Here is a 20,710-nt window from a genome sequence, read left to right as displayed (position 1 = left end):
ATAGGCCAGTTGACTGCCGTGCGACAGGAAGTTGAAGCAGGTCAGGCCATCGGGGCGATGCGCAGGGTAACCACTGAGCGGAAGGCCAGCTGTGGGGCGACCGATGCTACTAGTAGTACTAGTATTAGTAGCACCGGTCAACGCCACACGGGCCGTAGGTCAACTCCACACGGGCCGTAGGTCAACGCCACACGGGCCGTAGGTCAACGCCACACGGGCCGTAGGTCAACGCCACACGGGCCGTAGGGTTGGTTTCACCACGGTCAGATGTCGCGGCCAGTGTGAAGGCACTAGCCGAGGAGCAGGCGGTGCCCAGGAAGCTCACCTGCCGACACAGAACGTCCCCAAAGGGCCAGTGCTGCATTGCTATGGCGATGGTGTGGAAGGGCAGCATGGAGAGGAGGGGGACCAGCAGGTTTGTGTCCAGTCCCTGTCATGGTCCCCTGGTTGGGTTGACCCCCCTGACCCTGCCCCTCTCCTACAACGACGAACAGAGAGTGGTCCGTCATAACCAACACCAGGGTCAGGACATCCAGCACTGGAACCAGGACCTGCTCCACACTGCCCACCTCAGACTCCTCGTTACCAGAACCACTGTGGTTCTTCCACACACCCCCATCATCAGCAATGGAGAGGACAGACAGACCAGCCTTAAAGGGGCTACTCCTTAGTCCTCACACTGAGCCTAGAGTTGATACAGGGAAGCACAGTAGTTGTGTTGACTGATGAGAAAAAAATCATAGCAGCAAAATGCCAGAGCCACTCCTTTGGGTCGATATCTACCGGCTGTAAAAACGAATCAACTAGCCACTGATAACAAAGTGTGTGGGAATAATTATTGAATTCTGCAGTCCGATTCCCTTTTTTAGGGCAACGTGAACACAAAGCTCCCCAGGCTCACTTGTCTTTGTTCCCAAACACATACTAGACTACTGCAACACAACACTGTTACCCCTGCCATAACCCCTCACATTGATTGGTGCCACATAAGAGAGAAGATGATGATCCATGGTGGTTCATGGATGTACAGATGTGTTTAGGTTAAGAGCACTTCATAAGCTGTTTATTGATAGTGGGGATTGAATAGTGTGAAGACGACAACATATTTAGTGAGAATCACAACATGGGGGTACAAAATCTATTCTAGCTCTTAATCTGCAGTTATTCTTCTGCTATTTATTCACATAGCAATGTGAATGCAAGGTGGACATGGACTGCAAAAGAGTTGGATCCTCATTCAAAGGCAAGGGCAGTGTGAATACAAAGAGAACTAAGTTATTTCCATTTGTTTTACTCGAGTACACCTTAAAGAGGACTGCGATCAGTTATTTTAAAAAGGACTATGTTAAAACCCATAAATCATTCCAGTCCCTCTGTTTCTCTGGGATAACAAGCAGGTGACTATTAGTATTTTGGCTAAATTAGTTGTGCATAACTGTGCGTGGGTGTGTGTGTTGTGTAACTCCAAAGTGTCCTTGGCAGAGACGTGTGTGTCTGTGCGTGAGAGTGTGACTGTGCGTGAGAGTGTGACTGTGCGTGAGAGTGTGACTGTGCGTGAGAGTGTGACTGTGCGTGAGAGTGTGACTGTGCGTGAGAGTGTGACTGTGCGTGAGAGTGTGACTGTGCGTGAGAGTGTGACTGCGTGAGAGTGTGTGTCTGTGCGTGAGAGTGTGTGTCTGTGCGTGAGAGTGTGTGTCTGTGCGTGAGAGTGTGTGTCTGTGCGTGAGAGTGTGTGTCTGTGCGTGAGAGTGTGTGTCTGTGCGTGAGAGTGTGTGTCTGTGCGTGAGAGTGTGTGTCTGTGCGTGAGAGTGTGTCTGTGCGTGTCTCCGCCACCAGAATAGCAAGTCTCTCCCAGTCGCTCTCTCCCAGTCTCTCTCTCCCAGTCTCTCTCTCCCAGTCGCTCTCTCCCAGTCGCTCTCTCCCAGTCGCTCTCTCCCAGTCGCTCTCTCCCAGTCGCTCTCTCCCAGTCTCTCTCTCCCAGTCGCTCTCTCCCAGTCGCTCTCTCCCAGACTCTCTCTCCCAGTCGCTCTCTCCCAGTCGCTCTCTCCCAGTCGCTCTCTCCCAGTCGCTCTCTCCCAGTCGCTCTCTCCCAGTCGCTCTCTCCCAGTTGCTCTCTCCCAGTCGCTCTCTCCCAGTGCAGCACAGTGTGTTCCTCCATTTTGGCCAGCTCTCCACTCCTCAGTCTGATGTGTTCTGGGGTTGGCTGAGCTGTTCTGGGGTTGGCTGAGCTGTTCTGGGGTTGGCTGAGCTGGGCTGGGGTTGGCTGAGCTGGGCTGAGCTGGGCTGGGGTTGGCTGGGCTGGGCTGGGGTTGGCTGGGTTGGCTGAGCTGGGCTGGGGTTGGCTGGGCTGGGGTTGGCTGGGCTGGGGTGGGGTAGTGCTGGGGTGGGATTGGCTAAGCTGGGCTGGGGTTGGCTGAGCTGGTCTGGGCTGGGGTTGGCTGAGCTGGTCTGGACTGGGGTTGGCTGGGGTTGGCTGAGCTGGGCTGGGGTTGGCTGGGCTGGGCTGGGGTTGGCTGGGCTGGGCTGGGGTTGGCTGAGCTGGGCTGGGGTTGGCTGGGCTGGGGTTGGCTGAGCTGGGGTGGGGTGGGGTAGTGCTGGGGTGGGGTTGGCTGAGCTGGGCTGGGGTTGGCTTGGCTTAGCTGGGCTGGGGTTGGCTTGGGTTGGCTGAGCTGGGCTGGGGTTGGCTTGGCTGGGCTGGAGTTGGCTTGGGTTGGCTTGGCTGGGATGGGGTTGGCTTGGGTTGGCTTAGCTGGGCTGGGGTTGGCTTGGGTTGGCTGAGCTGGGCTGGGGTTGGCTGAGCTGGGCTGGGATGGGGTAGTGCTGGGGTGGGCTGGGCAGAGCTGGGCAACCTCAGCCAGTTACTCACTAGAAGGCTGTGGAGCAGAAAAATGCAGGGAACATTCCCAACTAAGAGCAATGGAATGGGATATGCTGCTAGTTATTATCAATTTCTGTCGTGACCTTTTGGAGAGCTGTTAGTTGGATGAAAGCCTTAGATCAGAGTGTTCTAGATCATTACCAGTGGCTTGTCATGTCCTCCGTATGTAGTCTCTGTACCTCCTCTGCTATGGCATCTGGCTCTACTCTGTACACTGTACTGTTCACCAGCTCAGTGCCACTGCCTGTCATGTCCTTTTAACATGCAACTGGGGTTGATGTGTGTTTGTCTCTTCTCCTCCCTCCCTGTCTCTTTCCTTACCCTTTTTTATCTCTGTTCCCACCCCCCATATCTGCTCATCCTACCTCTCTCTCTCTCTCTCTCTCTCTCTCTCTCTCTCTCTCTCTCTCTCTCTCTCTCTCTCTCTCTCTCTCTCCTCTCTCTCCCTGTTAGATGTGGGTTCGGTGGAGGGCCTGGCGTACCACCGTGGCTGGGACACTCTGTACTGGACCAGCTATACCACCTCTACCATCACCCGCCACACGGTGAACCAGAACCGCTGGGGCGCCTGGGACCGTGACACTGTGGTCACCATGTCTGGAAATGACCACCCCCGGGCCTTTGTTCTGGACGAATGTCAGGAGTGAGTGTGTTGGACTGTAATGGTCATACATCGCAATGTTCCAAGTTTCTTACCCAGATCACAGGGTTTTAATTCATATTAATATTGTTCGTCTTTATTACATTGTCAGGTATCTGATGCTAGACCGTTGCAGTTAATCTGAAGCTAGCTACTGTTCCCATATCCTGACCTTATGGATGAATACAGATTGAGGGACCGTATAGATAACCTACTTACACTAAAGCTAAGCTTTCATAGTTTTTTCTCTCACTGTCTCTTCCTGGATAACGTTTAGCTAATCAAATCATGCACTTCTTTGGAATCTTGATATTTTTTATTTCACCTTTATTTAACCAGGTTAGCTAGTTGAGAACAAGTTCTCATTTACAACTGCGACCTGGCCAAGATAAAGCAAAGTGGCGCAACAGAGTTACACGTGGGATAAACAAACGTACAGTCAATAACACAATAGAAACATTTGTATACACTGTGTGCAAATGAAGTAAGGAGGTAAGGCAATAAATAGGCCAATAGTGGCGAAGTAATTACAATTCAGCAATTTACACCTGAGTGATAAATGTGCAGATGAGGATGTGCAAGTATAAAAAACTGGTGTGCAAAAGAGCAGAAAAACTAAATATGGGGATGAGGTAGGTAGTTGGTTGGATGGGCTATTTACAGATGGGCTGTGTACAGCTGCAGTGACCGGTAAGCTGTTCTGACAGCTGACGCTTAAAGTTAGTGAGGGAGATATGTCTCCAACTTCAGTGATTTTTAATTTTTTTTTGCAATTCGTTCCCGTCATTGGCAGCAGAGAAGTGGAAGGAAAGGTGACCAAAGTAGGTGTTGGCTTTGGGGATGACGAGTGAAATATACCTGCTGGAGCACGTGCTACGGGTGGGTGTTGCTATGATGACCAGTGAGAGCATACAGGTTGCAGTGGTGGGTAGTATATGGGGCTTTGGTGACAAAACAGATGGCACTGTGATAGACTGCATCCAATTTGCTGAGTAGGGTGCTGGAGGCTATTTTGTAAATGACATCGCCAAAGGATCGGTAGGATAGTCAGTTTTAGGAGGGTATGTTTGGCAGCATGAGTAAAGGAGGCTTTGTTGCGGAATAGGAAGACGATTCTAGATTTAACTTTGGATTGGAGATGCTTAATGTGCGTCTGGAAGGAGAGTTTACAGTCTAGCCAGACACCTAGGTATTTATAGAAGTCAGAACCGTCCAGAGTAGTGATGCTAGTCGGGCGGGTGTGGGCAGCGATCGGTTGAAGAGCATGCTTTTCGTTTTACTAGCATTTAAGAGCAGTTCGAGGACACGGAAGGAGTGTTGTATGGCATTGAAGCTCGTCTGGAGGTTAGTTAACAGTGTCCAAAGAAGGGCCAGATGTATACAGAATGGTGTCGTCTGCGTAGAGGTGGATCAAAGAATCACCAGCAGCAAGAACGACATATACAGAGAAAAGAGTCGGCCTGAGAATTGAACCCTGTGGCACCCCCATAGAGACTGCCAGAGGTCCTGACAACATGCCCTCTGATTTGACACACTGAACTCTGAGAAGTAGTTGGTGAACCAGGCGAGGCAGTCATTAGAGAAACCAAGGCTGTTGAGTCTGCCGATAAGAATACGGTGATTGACAGTCGAAAGCCTTGGCCAGGTCGATGAATACGGCTGCACAGTACTGTCTTTTATTGATGGCGGTTATGATATCGTTTAGGACCTTGAGTGTGGTTGAGGTGCACCCGTGACCATCTCAGAAACCAGATTGCATAGAGGAGAAGGTACGGTGGGATTTGAAATGATCGGTGATCTGTTTGTTCACTTGGCTTTCGAAGACTAGAAAGGCAGGGCAGGATAGATATAGGTCTGTAGCAGTTTGGGTCTAGAGTGTCTCCCCCTTTGATGACCACGGCCGCTTACCGATCTTTAGGAATCTCAGACGATACGAAAGAGAGGTTGAACAGACTAGTAATAGGGGTTGCAACAATGGCAGCAGGTAATTTTAGGAAGAGAGGGTCCAGATTGTCTAGCCCAGCTGATTTGTAGGGATCCAGATTTTGCAGCTCTATCAGAACATCAGCTGTCTGGATTTGGGTGAAGGAGAAGCGGGGGGGGGGGGCTTGGGCCAGTTGCTGCGGGGGGGTGCAGAGCTGTTGGCCGGGTAGGGGTAGCCAGGTGGAAAGAATGGCCAGCCATAGAGAAATGCTTATTGAAATTCTTGATTATCGTGGATGTATCAGTGGTGACAGTGTTTCCTAGCCTCAATGCAGTGGGCAGCTGGGAGGAGGTGCTCTTATTCTCCATGGATTTTACAGTGTCCCAAAACTTTTTGAAATTAGTGCTGCAGGATGCAAATTTCTGTTAGGAAAGCAAAGGCTAGTGTTTTCAAACTGACTGTTTATATTGGTTCCTGACTTCCCTGAAAGTTGCATATTGCGGGGACCATTCGATTCTAGTGCAATACACCACAGGATGTTTTTGTGCTGGTCAAGGGCAGTCAAGTCTGGAGTGAATCTAGGGCTATATCTGTTCTTAGTTTTTTTTTTTTGTTGAAAGGGGCATGCTTATTTAAGATGGTGAAGAAAGCACTTTTGAAGAACAACCAGGCATCCTCTACTGACTGGTTGATGTCAATATCCTTCCAGGATACCCGGGCCAGGTTGATTATAAAGGCCTTCTCGCTGAAGTGTTTTAGGGAGCGTTTGACAGTGATGAGGGGTGGTTGTTTGACCGCGGACCCATTACAGACGCAGGCAGTGATCGCTGAGATCCTGGTTGAAAACAGCAGAGGTGTATTTAGAGAGCAAATTGGTCAGGATGATATCTATGAGGGAATCTGGTTATTTAGCAGATCCATTCATCCAAAGTGACATAAAGTTAACTAATATATTCAGTATGCTGTATACAGTATGTGGACCATGTGGAAAGCTATACATCTGGTGTTGGAATGGAAGCACCATGCTTAAACCAATTTTGCCATTTGAATCAGAAACCGCATCCACTGTCGTGAACGTTTACACACATCTGCATTATATTCTCAAATTCCCTCTTGTGTTGTCACCCACCAGCCTGATGTTCTGGACCAACTGGAATGAACAGTACCCCAGTATCATGCGTGCCACCCTGTCTGGTAACAATATACTGGTGATCATAGGGAATGACATCCGCACCCCCAATGGCTTGGCCATAGACCACCGCGCTGAGAAACTCTACTTCTCCGACGCCACCCTGGACAAGATCGAACGCTGCGAGTACGATGGCAGCCGCCGCTACGTGAGTCACACACACACACACACACACACACACACACACACACACACACACACACACACACACACACACACACACACGCTCAAAACCCACTCATTGGTTTAACGTTCCCTGCTGCCCCCTGTAGGTGGTGGTGAAGAATGAGCCAGTCCATCCGTTTGGCCTGGCGGTGTATGGGGACTACATCTTCTGGACTGACTGGGTCCGCAGGGCTGTCCTCAGGGCCGACAAATACGTGGGAGGAGACATGAAACTCCTCAGAGCCGACATCCCACAGCAGCCAATGGCTATCGTCGCTGTGGCCAACGACACCAATAGCTGTGAGTTCTAAGGAAAAGAGGGTGGGGTTTGGGTGGATGTGATTTTTTTGTTTTTTGGGGTGGATAAAGGATTGCGGGGTTGGCATGGGCAAACAGAGTGATACACACACACACACACACACACACACACACACACACACACACACACACACACACACACACACACACAGACACACAGACACACAAACACTGCTGCGCCACCAAAGTTAATGAGGTGCCAGAAGTAATCAGAGAGTGTGACACAGCTGAGAGGAGCTCCATACACGTGGAGAAGGAGACCACTTGATATTCCACTGCCCCAATCCATCACCCTGTACACACACACACTTACGCACACTCCCCATCTTCTGCCCCAACAGTTCCATGCCACACATTATTCCTTCTCATCTCACCACCTCGCGCAGGTCAATTCACACTTGTTCATCTCAGTGAGCTTTCCATCTCCCTCTTTCACTCCAAATCAATGGTTGTCTTTCTTATCCCCCCCCCCCCCCCCCCATTCTCCCTCAACATTAACTTCCTACTTGCCTACCTCCTCCCCACTCTCACTCACAACACACAGTGAACCTGTGGTAATTGCAACAAATCCTATTTAGGTTGTGTCAGTTTATATTACACTCAAGTAGCAGGAGAGCTGTTGGTTTCTGAACACTTTGTGTGTGTGTGTCGAATGCGTGTGGGAGTATGTTTGCATGTTGTACATTTTGTCTCTGTGTGTAGGTGAGTTCTCCGCGTGTCGGTTGAACAACGGAGGTTGTCAGGACTTGTGTATCCTGACCTCAGAGGGCAGGGTCAACTGTACGTGCCGTGGCGATGGCAAAAGGAAACTGCTGGAGGACAACACCTGCATTGGTGAGAAAGGGTTTAGGAAACGAGAGCGTGAAAGAGGGAATAGGGAAGGGTATGAGGAAACGAGAGCGGGGAAGAGGGAATAGGGAAGGGTATGAGGAAACGAGAGCGGGGAAGAGGGAAGGGTATGAGGAAACGAGAGCGGGGAAGAGGGAATGGTATGAGGAAACGAGAGCGGGGAATAGGGAAGGGTATGAGGAAACGAGAGCGGGGAAGAGGGAATAGGGAAGGGTATGAGGAAACGAGAGCGGGGAAGAGGGAATAGGGAAGGGTATGAGGAAACGAGAGCGGGGAAGAGGGAATAGGGAAGGGTATGAGGAAACGAGAGCGGGGAATAGGGAATAGGGAAGGGTATGAGGAAATGAGAGCGGGGAAGAGGGAAGGGTATGAGGAAACGAGAGCGGGGAAGAGGGAATGGTATGAGGAAACGAGAGCGGGGAAGAGGGAATGGTATGAGGAAACGAGAGTGGGGAAGGGTTTGAGGAAATGAGGAAATGAGAGAACCACAGTAGTGCATGGGAGGGAGAGTGGATTAGAGCATTTTGTCATGTCATTAATAATGAAAGAACAGCCAATGGGGGTCATGTTTCAAACCTACTTTGGAACGTTCAGCACTAAAACCATGTTGTTTTATGATGGTGCAGTTAAGCGTCTCTTTCTCCTTCGCTCTCTCTCCCTCCATCGCTCTCAGCCCAAAACACCACATGCAGCAGTGTAGATGAGTTTGAGTGTGGGAACGGAGACTGTGTGAACTACACTCTGACCTGTGATGGCATGGCCCACTGCAAGGACAAGTCAGACGAGAAACAGTCCTACTGCGGTGAGTGAGATAGAAAGGGACATTGCTTTACAGTACCTCTATAAGCCATAATGTACATTTTACCCACTTTTTCTCCCCAATTACGATCTTGTTTCATCGCTGCAACTCCCCAACGGGCTCTGGAGAGGCGAAGGTTGAGTCGTGCGTCCTCCAAAACATGACCCGTCAAACCACGCTTCTTAACACCCGCCTGCTTAACCCGAAAGCCAGCCGCTCTATGGGACTCCCGGTCATGGCCGGCAAAGACACAGCCTGGGATCGAACCCCAGGCTATAGTGACGCAGCAACACTGCGATGCAGTGCCTTAGACCACTGCGCCACTCGGGAGGCCTAATGTCATGTTTCTAATGTTATTTTCTCCTGACCCTCGTCTCCAGCTAACCGTATTTGTAAGAAGGGCTACAGGCGCTGTGTAAACGGCCGGTGTGTGGGACACAGCTCCTGGTGTAATGGACAGGACATCTGTGGGGACAACTCAGATGAACTCTTTTGCAACAGTAAGCAGTGCTAGCTATCTCATTCAGTATACTCTCTGGAGGCTAGTTTGTGGTGATTTTCTGTGGACATTTTGTATGTTTGTGTGTAGTATTTCACCAGCATATGATGTGTGTGTTCCAGCCACCCTGTGCACAGCAGAGCAGTTCCAGTGCAGAGACGGACGCTGCATCACCAACTCCAGCAAGTGTAACCAGGTGGTGGACTGTGAGGATGCCAGCGATGAGATGAACTGCTGTGAGTCACTTTGGACGCCAGACGAACTTAAGACCCTAGTTTCAACTAAACCTAAGAATAGCTTCAACTCTTACCCAGACTTAACTCTTGACTCATGAACTCTTAACTCATGAAAGATCACAGACTAACCTTTAGACTAGACTCAACTAAATCTAACATCAAATGTAACTCTAAACCAGACTTAACTCTAGACTACCTCAGTCAGGATTGCTCTGTATAATGTAACCTTGCCCTCTGTTCTGCAGCCACCGACTGTTCCAGCTACTTCCGTCTGGGGGTGAAGGGTGTGATCTTCAAGAAGTGTGAGTTCACCAGCCTCTGTTACGCCCCCTTCTGGGTGTGTGACGGAGCCAACGACTGTGGAGACTACTCTGACGAGAGGAACTGCCCAGGTGAACACACACATGCGGACGCATGCACACACACACATGCACACATAGACGCCACACACACACACACACACACACACACACACACACACACACACACACACAATGAGCTGCAAGATCTAAAATGTTTCCTGGGTGTTGTCATTCTGGACAAACATTAAAACACAAACATTTGGGCTCTTCAAAATCAAATCAAGCTTAGTTTATACAGCACATTTCAGACATGGGATGCAACGGAATGTTCTTAACAGAAAATAAAGAAGAAAAAAAACTAAAAAATAGAAAAAAATATTTACTACACAACAAAGATAAGATTTTTTTATTTTTATTAAAAAACAATGACAAAAACTGAACGACTAATAAGCACACTAAGGAAAAGCAGGGCTAAAAAGATGTTTTAAATATGTCCACAGTTTCAGCCAGCCTCAGGTTCTCTCTGGGAGGCTATTCCAGAGGCAGGGGGCATAATAACTAAAGGCTGCCTCTCCATACCTCTTGGTCTTAGATAGTTAAAAGGCCAGTGCCAGAGGACCTGAGGGAGCTACTGGATACATAACCTAAAAGCATGTCTGACATGTATTGGGGTGCACAATCGTGGATTGATTTAAAAACCAATAGAATAATCTTAGAATGAATTGTAAAACTCGAAGGCAGCCAGTGCAAAGACCTTAAAAGCGGTGTAATGTGTGCTCTCCATCTGGTCTTGGTCAGTACCCGTGCTGCAGCATTCTGGATGTTTTGGAGTTGACCAATGGCTTTCTTGTGTAGACCAGACAGGAGAGCATTACAGTAGTCAAGCCTGCTTGTAATAAAAGCATGGATGAATCTCTGTATTCACCTGAAAGAGAGAACACAGCCATTAACAAACAGCACGTGTTGCATCTATTAAACTCTTTCAAATACAAGATAAGTATGAAAAGTAAAGGGGGACTGAAGACATACTACTGCAAAATTTGAAAAATATAACTTTCACTAAACAAGACAAACATGATACTCTTTCCATGAGTTTCATACATCTTTTTATTTAGTGCCAGTCTACTTTAATAATACTATATTAACCACTGTCTGTTTGTCAAACAGACCGGAGGAAGACCAAGTGCTCTGCTCCATTCTTTGCGTGTCCCAGTGGTCACTGTATCCCTATGAGCTGGACCTGTGACAAGGAGAACGACTGTGAGAACGGCGCTGACGAGGCCCACTGTGGTCAGTTCAACTCGGCTGCCTTTTTACTGGATTCACTGCTAATATTCACTCTTTCAACACACATTTCTGACTGACTTTCTTTCTCTCCATCACACCACCCTCTGCTCTTGCTCTTTCCTTTAGATAAGTTTTGCTCGGCCAGCCAGTTTCAGTGCGGTAACCACCGCTGTATCCCCAACCGCTGGGTATGTGACGGCGCTGACGACTGTGGTGACGGGACTGACGAGGACGGCAAGTGCAGTGAGTGTCATTTATGTCACACACGCAACCTTTCACTATTAAACAGGGAGGACACTTATGTGGAAAAGGGCAGAGTGGAAATACTAGACTAATTCAAAACAAATGCACTCAAAACTATTCTGTCTCCCCTCCTCCCCACTTGCCTCTTTCCTGACAGAGAATAAGACGTGTAGTCCACATGCCTTCCAGTGTCCTGGCTCTCATGTGTGTGTCCCCCAGCACTGGAAGTGTGACGGGGACAAGGACTGTCCTGACGGGGTGGATGAGAGTGTCAAGGCTGGATGTGGTGAGTAGTGGATCAGTCCGAGGAATGGATTATTACTGATACCTGATCGATGCTTACCTATGGAAGTATGTCCTATGCCAAGTCTTATGCAAATCATAGTTAAATCATTACTTGTTATATAGATTATTTTCATAATGCAGGTCCTTATTGACTGACTGTCCCTCTGTCTGTCTGTCAGTGTTCAACAACACCTGTGATGCAAATGAGTTCATGTGCCAAAACAGACAGTGCATCCCCAAGCACTTTGTGTGTGACCATGACAATGACTGCAGTGACAGCTCTGACGAGTTCATGGAGTGTGGTGAGTGGATGACCCTTGACTTCCGTTGTCCCAGTGTACCCTGTCTCTTACACTCGCACACTATCATATATTATTAGTAAAAAAAAATTTTTTTTAAATGTAATAAAATGTATGCACTCTACTGTAAGTCGCTCTGGATAAGAGCGTCTGCTAAATGACTAAAATGTAAATGAAATTATAATTGTTAGTCTTTAACATTTTAGAGTGAATGTTCTGTTTTTATCGTATTAAGTAACCTCCGCATTCTCTTTAGTACCCTATGAGTGAATTAACTGTTGTTATCATAGGAAGTAACCTTAGCATTGTCCTTCCAGAGTACCCTAAGTGTGGGCCCAATGAGTTCCGTTGTGCCAATGGCCGATGCCTCCTTCAGAGCTCCTGGGAGTGTGACGGAGAGTTCGACTGTCACGACCAATCTGACGAAGCCCCTAAGAACCCCCGCTGCAATGGCCCAGGTTAGAGAGACATATACACACACAGATGGTGCTTACTTTCTATTTGCTCTAGGGACTAAGAGATCTCCTTCTCAGCCCACTATTTGCAAGGGATTTACTAAATCCCTGCTAAATTGCTAAATCAGATGTAGACCAATGTGTGGGCCAAGTCCCCTATTCCTTAGATATTCACTCACTATTCTCCTCTTCTGACCCACCCTCCTTCCACTTCTCCTCCAACCCCTCTTCCCGAAACAGAGAAGAAGTGTAATGACACGGCGTACGCCTGCGGTAACGGGAACTGTGTCAACGAGACGCAGCTGTGTGACCGTAATGATGATTGTGGTGACGGCACTGACGAGCTCAACTGCTTCATCAATGAGTGTCTGAACAGCAAGCTCAGCGGCTGCTCCCAGCTCTGTGAGGACCTCAAGATAGGCTTCAAGGTAAGGATGCACCTATTTGTTGTTACCATTTATATTGTTATCTACGTAACAATTATTGACCGAAAGGTTAACAAGTGTGAAGTAGTACACACAGCCTTACCTGTCCTCTCCTGTCCTTTCCACTCCTGTGTGACTGTGCAGTGCAGATGCCATCCTGGCTTCCTTCTGAAGGTTGATGGGAAGACGTGCGTGGACATAGACGAGTGTACGACCAGCTACCCCTGCACCCAGCGCTGCATCAATACCCACGGATCCTTCCACTGTCTCTGTGTGGAGGGCTTCCAGCTCAGCCCCAGCAACCCCACCATCTGCAAGTCCACCTCCGGTAAGACCTGGATGGGGAGGGGTGTAATGGGGTGTATGTGGGGGTTAAGATCTGAAGGGGTGTATGTGGGGGTTAAGATCTGAATGGGTATATGGGGGGGTTAAGATCTGAAGGGGTGTATGGGGGGGTTAACTTCCCTGGGCAAGCGTCCCACCCTAGTCAACAGCCAGTGGAATCGCGTGGCACGAAATACAAATACCTCAAAAATGCTATAACTTCAATTTCACAAACATATGACTATTTTACACCATTTTAAAGACAAGACTCTCGTTAATCTAACCACATTGTCCGATTTCAAAAAGGCTGTACAGCGAAAGCAAAACATTAGATTATGTCAGGAGAGTACCCTGCCATAAATAATCACACAGCCATTTTCAAAGCAAGCATATATGTCACAAAAACCAAAACCACAGTTAAATGCAGCACTAACCTTTGATGATCTTCATCAGATGACACTCCTAGGACATTATGTTATACAATACATGCATGTTTTGTTCAATCAAGTTCATATTTATATCAAAAAACTGCTTTTTACATTAGCATGTGATGTTCAGAACTAGCATACCCATCGAAAACTTCCGGTGAATTTACTAAATTACTCATGATAAACGTTCACAAAATACATAATTATTTTAAGAATTATAGATACAGAACTCCTTTATGCAATCGCGGTGTCAGATTTTAAAATAGCTTTTCGGTGAAAGCACATTTTGCAATATTCTGAGTACATAGCCCGGCATCACGGGCTAGCTATTTAGACACCCAGCAAGTTTAGCCTTCACCAAAGTCAGATTTACTATTAGAAAAGTTTGATTACCTTTGGTGTTTTTCGTCAGAATGCACTCCCAGGACTGCTACTTCAATAACAAATGTTGGTTTGGTTCAAAATAATCCATAGTTATATCCAAATAGCGGCGTTTTGTTCGTGCGTTCAAGACACTATCCGAAATGTAAATAAGGGTCACGCGCATGACGCATTTCGTGACAAAAAAATTCTAAATATTCCATTACCATACTTCGAAGCATGTCAACCGCTGTTTAAAATCAATTTTTATGCCATTCTTCTCATAAAAAAGCTTTAATATTCCGACCGGGAGCGGTGGTTTTCGTTCAAAGATAAAACATGAGTGCACGCGCCTGTGTCTCACAGTACTGTGAGCAGCCACTATCCAAACGCGCTACTTTTTTTCAGCCCGAGCCTGCAAAGCCACGATTCAGCTTTTTGCCGCCTTCTGAGAGCCCATGGGAGCCGTAGGAAGTGTCACGTAACAGCAGAGATCCCCTGTAATGGATAGAGATAATCAAGAAGGCCAAGAAATTGTCAGACAGGGCACTTCCTGCATGGAATCTTCTCATGTTTTGGCCTGCCAAATGAGTTCTGTTATACTCACAGACACCATTCAAACAGTTTTAGAAACTTTGGAGTGTTTTCTATCCAAAGCTAATAATTATATGCATATTCTAGTTTCTGGGCAGGAGTAATAATCAGATTAAATCGGGTACGTTTTTTATCCGGCTGTGAAATACTGCCCCCTAGCCATAACAGGTTAAGATCTGAATGGGGTGTATGGGGGGGTTAAGATCTGAATGGGGTGTATGGGGGGGTTAAGATCTGAATGGGGTGTATGGGGGATTAAGATCTGAAGGGGTGTATGGGGGGGTTAAGATCTGAAGGGGTGTATGGGGGGGTTAATATCTGAAGGGGTGTATGGGGGGGTTAAGACCTGGAGGTGTGTAATGGGGTGTATGAGGGGTTAAGCTCTGAAGGGGTGTATGGGGGTTTAAACTGTGAAGGGGTGTATGGGGGGGTTAAGATCTGAAGGGGTGTATGGGGGGGTTAAGCTCTGAAGGGATGTATGGGGTGTTAAGCTCTGAAGGGGTGTATGGGGGGTTAAGATCTGAAGGGGAGTATGGGGGTTAAGATCTGAAGGGATGTATGGGGGGTTAAGATCTGAAGGGGTGTATGGGAATTAAGCTCTGAAGGGGTGTATGGGGGGATAAGACCTGGAGGGGTGTAATGGGGTGTATGGGGGTTAAACTCTGAAGGGGTGTATGGGGGGTTAAGCTCTGAAGGGGTGTATGGGGGGTTAAGCTCTGAAGGGGTGTATGGGGGGTTAAGCTCTGAAGGGGTGTATGGGGGGTTAAGCTCTGAAGGGGTGTATGGGGGGTTAAGCTCTGAAGGGGTGATGGGGGGTTAAGCTCTGAAGATGTGTATGGGGGGGTTATGTTGGTTGCACCATAGAGCTCTACCCACGGAACCAATCACATCTTAATGAATAAGCTGCATGCATGGGTGAAGAGGGACTCAGATTGAGCTTGTTGACCTAATCTACATAAAAATATATATTTTGTCCAGAGGAGGAGCCCTTCCTGATCTTTGCCAATCGTTACTACTTGAGGAAACTCAACCTGGATGGTTCCAACTACACCCTGCTCAAACAGGTGAGTCTGGAGCCTCAACACCTCATAGACTTAGAAACAGATTCAAATAAACCATTGCACCCTCTGACCATCACGCTAAATTGATCACTTCTCTCCCATTGTGTGTATATGCATTAGGGTCTGAACAACGCGGTGGCGCTGGACTTTGACTACAGACAGCAGAGGATCTACTGGACAGACGTGACCACTCAGGGCAGCATGATACGACGCATGCACATCAACGGCAGCGATGTACAGGTCAGTGTGGGTCCATTACCTTTTTGACCTCTTAGAAATATACAACATTTGATTGGTACGTTTGGCCCGAAAGGAACTTAACCAGGACTTCTGATTGGCTCTTTGGCAGGTCCTTCACCGCACATCTCTCAGCAACCCTGACGGTCTAGCTGTTGATTGGGTGGGAGGGAACCTGTACTGGTGTGACAAGGGGCGGGACACCATTGAGGTGTCCAAGCTGACGGGGGCCTACCGGATGGTCCTGGTCAACACCGGTCTGAGGGAACCACGCGCTGTGGCGGTCCACGTACGAAACGGGTATGAACATAAACATAACTAGAAATAAGAAGCGGGAACAGGTTAAATTCCTTTCATATTTGCTCATTGATGAGTGCTGGTCAAATATTGACTATAGCGTTTCAAATGTTGAGTATATAGGGTTGATTCTTTTAGTACAAGAGAGAATGGCATTCATCCTCACTTTGCTGAACATTTACTGTGATATTATCACCACTTGCATGGGTGTTCTTCGTGGTTCTGAAGCCTCACACTGAGCTGTGTCCCTACCAGGTACCTGTACTGGTCAGACTGGGGTGACAACCCCCACATAGGGAGGATAGGGATGGACGGCTCCAACAGGACTGTGATTGTAGAGGACAGGATCACCTGGCCCAACGGCCTCACTCTGGACTTCATCAACGACCGCATCTACTGGGCCGATGCCAGAGAGGACTACATCGAGTTCGCCAGCCTGGACGGAACCAACAGACACACTGGTAACATACTGTCTCACACACAATATCACACACACACCTTTTGATACATATATTGATATTACAACACACTCATTAAACATACACTATACACACCACACATTCTCATCAGTAAATACATCACTGTTAGCAGACTTTCTGCTTGTTTCTGACCTGTGTGTTTCTCTGTGTGTTTCCCCACCCTGCAGTGCTGCGCCAGGACATCCCCCACATCTTTGCCATGACTCTGTTTGAGGAGTACATCTACTGGACCGACTGGGAGACCAAGTCCATCAACAGGTGTCACAAGACCCAGGGCACCAACAAGACCATGCTGATCAGCACGCTGCACCGGCCCATGGACGTCCACATCTACCACCCTTACCGCCAGCCAGAGGGTATGAGTAAATCTACTGTTACCACCAGCTGAACACCCCGTCATGTATCGACGTGTGCCTGCACTCCCCTGACCTGGGCCTGTTGTGTGTTTGGTTGACCCACAGTGGCCAACCACCCGTGTCAGACCAACAACGGAGGATGCAGTAACCTGTGCCTGCTGTCGCCTGGTGGGGGGTACAAGTGTGCCTGTCCCACTAACTTCTACCTGGCTAGTGATGGGAGGCAGTGTATGTCCAACTGCACTGCCAGTCAGGTGATTTTAGCCAACTTGTCTCTTAGCTGTTTCATGATGTTGTGTGTCCTTCTCTGCCTTTGTGCTCAGAATGAATATTTCCTCTCTTCCTCCACCGTCTTTCTTCCTTGGTCCCGCTTGCTTTTCTCCTCTCTATCCGTCTCTTTCTTCCTTGGTCCCGCTTGCTTTTCTCCTCTCTATCCGTCTCTTTCTTCCTTGGTCCCGCTTGCTTTTCTCCTCTCTATCCGTCTCTTTCTTCCTTGGTCCCGCTTGCTTTTCTCCTCTCTATCCGTTTCTTTCTTCCTTGGTCCCGCTTGCTTTTCTCCTCTCTATCCGTTTCTTTCTTCCTCGGTCCCGCTTGCTTTTCTCCTCTCTATCCGTTTCTTTCTTCCTCGGTCCCGCTTGCTTTTCTCCTCTCTATCCGTTTCTTTCTTCCTCGGTCCCGCTTGCTTTTCCCCTCTCTATCCGTCTCTTCTTCTCTCTTTCTCTGCAGTTTGTGTGTAAGAACGACAAGTGCATTCCGTTTTGGTGGAAGTGTGACACAGAGGATGATTGTGGGGACCGGTCAGACGAGCCTGCGGAATGCCGTGAGTGACACAGTCCTAGTCCATGAACACTATCTATCATAGCTGCACTGTTTTGGAGTCCTGGTTGACTGATGTTGTATTGGTATCCCCTGTAGCTGAGTTCAAGTGCAGGCCCGGCCAGTTCCAGTGTGGTACAGGCATCTGTACCAACCCAGCCTACATCTGTGACGGAGAGAACGACTGCCAGGACAACTCTGACGAGGCCAACTGTGACATCCACGTGTGTCTGCCCAGTCAGTTTAAGTGTAGCCACCCCAGCCGCTGTATCCCTGGGATCTTCCGCTGTAACGGCCAGGACAACTGTGGAGAGGGAGAGGACGAGAAAGACTGTCGTGAGTAGACTGCCTTGACTATAGTATTGACTAGTATGAAGGGGTTAAAGAGAGGGAATATGTACAGGTGTTAAAGTTCTCCGTCATTGCAACGGATTTCCGTCATATGGATTCTGGAGAGGTTGTTTTCAAATTTTTAGGGGGTAGATCAGTTTTACTATTGCAGATTGTAGCTTCCATCAATGTAATTATCTGCATTATTTCCAATCCCCCATATATATTTTTTGTGTATGTATGCTGACAGGTGTATAAATCGAGCACACAGCCATGCGATCTTCATAGACAAACATTGGCAGTAGAACGACCTTACTGAAGAGCTCAGTGACTGTCAACGTGGCACTGTCATAGGATGCAACCGTTCCAACAAGTTAGTTTAACATTTTTGCCCTGCTACAGCTGCCTCAGTCAACTGTACGTTCTGTTATTGTGAAGTGGAAACGTCTAGGAGCAACAATGGCTCAGCCATGAAGTTGTAGGCCACACAAGCTCACAGAATGGGATTGCTCTTGCTCTCACTAATGCTGTTGTGGTTGAATGGAAGCAAGTCCCCGCAGCAATGTTCCAACATCTAGTGGAAAGCCTTCCCAGAAGAGTGGAGGCTGTTATAGCAGCAAAGGGGGTCCAACTCCATATTATGCCCATGATTTTGGAATGAGATGTTTGACGAGCAGGTGTCCACATATGTTTGGTCATGTAGTGTAATTTAACTGAGCTTCTCAGTCCTTCTTCATAAAACATACCATGGGGAGGACCCTGAGCAAGGGATTGGAATTGGTCAAACTCGCAATTTAATACATGTACAAAATGATCCTGTTTCCATAAAAGCGTGATGACTTTCTTACATGAAAGGGCAGGTTAACTTGGCCCCAGACAATCCATCTGAGATCCACTTAAGTTTCAGTTATGGGATTTGTTTTGTTTTAACCCCTGAATATGGAGGATATTCAACCTGTAGTGTACTGCACCAACTTCTAGTCTTTTTACATCAGTGTTTCGTGTTCTTTTCGAACTACTATATTTTCTACGCACGTTGAAATTAAATGTATAATTATTTAAAATCTATGTTTACAAAGACTTGGAGACTAGGAGAAAAAGCCATGCATCATGTACGGATATTGGTAAGTGACTGTCAATTCTCTTCTGTCCCCCGTAGCGGATGTGACGTGTGCTCCTAACCAGTTCCAGTGTGCCATCACCAAGCGCTGTATCCCTCGTGTCTGGGTGTGTGACAGGGACAATGACTGTGTGGATGGATCTGATGAGCCTGCCAACTGCAGTAAGGACCCAGTCTACTGTGACATCTAACATCGCTCTCTTTCTCCCTTCTCCTCGATTCCTCTTCCTTATTTTTTTTTTCATACCAGGGGTACTCGAGTACTATTTAAGAAGGTCTGGCAAAGGTCCGGATGGACTTACTGTTGAGAGTTAGAATAGTACAATATACAAGGTGCAATTTTGAAATTTGGTTGTGCAGTTTCTCTTATATCAGTCACTGACAGTCACTCAATTAGCCCATGCCAGCTATATATATATATATATATATATATATATATATATATATATAATTTTTATTTTTATTTTTTGTAGTTTATGGTTGAATCAGATATCTTATTAAAAGATACAAACATCTCTCTCCACACTGTGGAAAAATGTGTACAATTGCAGGAAATTTGTTGTAAATTTGCAACATCTTCTCTACAGTTTTTGACTACTGTCCCTCCCTCCCTGCTTTTATTCTCTATCTAACATCCCCCGATATCTCTCTCTCCCCCTGCCTCCCCCCCCTCCCCAGCCCAGATGACGTGTGGTGTGGATGAGTTCCGCTGTAAGGACTCTGGTCGCTGCATCCCGGCCCGATGGAAGTGTGACGGAGAGGATGACTGTGGAGACGGATCAGACGAACCCAAGGAGGAGTGTGGTGAGTGATGGAGAGAGGGATGGGTGTAGAGACATTAAGACGCAGGAGGGATGGGGGGAGACTGAAAGGAATGGAGAGATTCCCAAGGATCTTTTGTGTTCTGTGTTTCACATAATTGTCTATTATTACAATATCTGATATAATCCCTTCCTACTCTGACGGTATTTGTTGTGTCCTCAGAAGAGAGGACGTGTGAGCCGTACCAATTCCGCTGTAAGAACAACCGTTGTGTCCCTGGTCGCTGGCAGTGTGACTATGACAACGACTGTGGAGACAACTCGGATGAGGATAAATGTGGTATGTCCTCTCTGTCCTGCCTTTAGGCTTCCCTTGATGTATTTGAGGCCAGGGCTATCGCTAGTGTTCCTGCCTCATCCCTTATCATTATGGGTTGATAAGAGCTACAGAATAGGTGTATAGTACATCTGCCTTCATCTGGACAGACTTTCTTTCACTGAATGGTTTCAGCCACATAGGTTCCCATTAACAGATCATTTAGTAGTTTGTAAAGGATTCATAGTTGATTGTGTATGTGTGTTCTCTCAACTGCACTGCACGGTCAATATTAGGATTTGATTTGATTTACTTTGTGACCATTTGCACACCTCATCTCATGTTTATTCTGCATTTCACACTGGCCTGTTGACGTGGGTTAGAGGTAGGTCTCTTCACTATCAGCACTAACACCCCAAAACCCCCAACCTACCTCTG

The 20,710-nt window shown here is 47.6% G+C and overlaps 1 protein-coding gene across 3 annotated transcripts in view; it reads left to right on the top strand.

Annotated features, from left to right (window-relative positions):
- The window catches only part of LOC106583141 (low-density lipoprotein receptor-related protein 1), a 217,786-nt gene that overhangs the window by 174,573 nt on the left and 22,503 nt on the right, over positions 1-20,710 (top strand). For 2 of the 3 annotated variants that reach the window (XM_082967521.1, XM_045705049.2), the window contains exons 42-67: positions 3,332-3,521; positions 6,575-6,779; positions 6,904-7,096; positions 7,817-7,948; positions 8,637-8,765; positions 9,143-9,262; positions 9,384-9,497; positions 9,743-9,889; positions 10,967-11,089; positions 11,213-11,329; positions 11,487-11,615; positions 11,794-11,916; positions 12,231-12,371; positions 12,609-12,796; positions 12,938-13,121; positions 15,478-15,563; positions 15,681-15,800; positions 15,910-16,097; positions 16,350-16,555; positions 16,741-16,929; positions 17,035-17,183; positions 17,656-17,749; positions 17,845-18,081; positions 19,235-19,357; positions 19,874-19,999; positions 20,180-20,296. In XM_082967521.1, the coding sequence (XP_082823647.1) occupies positions 3,332-3,521; positions 6,575-6,779; positions 6,904-7,096; positions 7,817-7,948; positions 8,637-8,765; positions 9,143-9,262; positions 9,384-9,497; positions 9,743-9,889; positions 10,967-11,089; positions 11,213-11,329; positions 11,487-11,615; positions 11,794-11,916; positions 12,231-12,371; positions 12,609-12,796; positions 12,938-13,121; positions 15,478-15,563; positions 15,681-15,800; positions 15,910-16,097; positions 16,350-16,555; positions 16,741-16,929; positions 17,035-17,183; positions 17,656-17,749; positions 17,845-18,081; positions 19,235-19,357; positions 19,874-19,999; positions 20,180-20,296 (3,870 nt within the window). The remainder of the gene's footprint in view (positions 1-3,331; positions 3,522-6,574; positions 6,780-6,903; positions 7,097-7,816; positions 7,949-8,636; positions 8,766-9,142; positions 9,263-9,383; positions 9,498-9,742; positions 9,890-10,966; positions 11,090-11,212; positions 11,330-11,486; positions 11,616-11,793; positions 11,917-12,230; positions 12,372-12,608; positions 12,797-12,937; positions 13,122-15,477; positions 15,564-15,680; positions 15,801-15,909; positions 16,098-16,349; positions 16,556-16,740; positions 16,930-17,034; positions 17,184-17,655; positions 17,750-17,844; positions 18,082-19,234; positions 19,358-19,873; positions 20,000-20,179; positions 20,297-20,710) is intronic. The other variant, XM_082967520.1, reaches the window with a different exon arrangement.

Source organism: Salmo salar, chromosome 22, assembly GCF_965601325.2.
Source record: "Salmo salar chromosome 22, fSalSal1, whole genome shotgun sequence".
Lineage (NCBI taxonomy): Eukaryota > Metazoa > Chordata > Actinopteri > Salmoniformes > Salmonidae > Salmo > Salmo salar.
The sequence above is the reverse complement of the archived record's forward strand: the minus strand, read 5'-3'. Positions and strand labels throughout refer to the sequence as shown.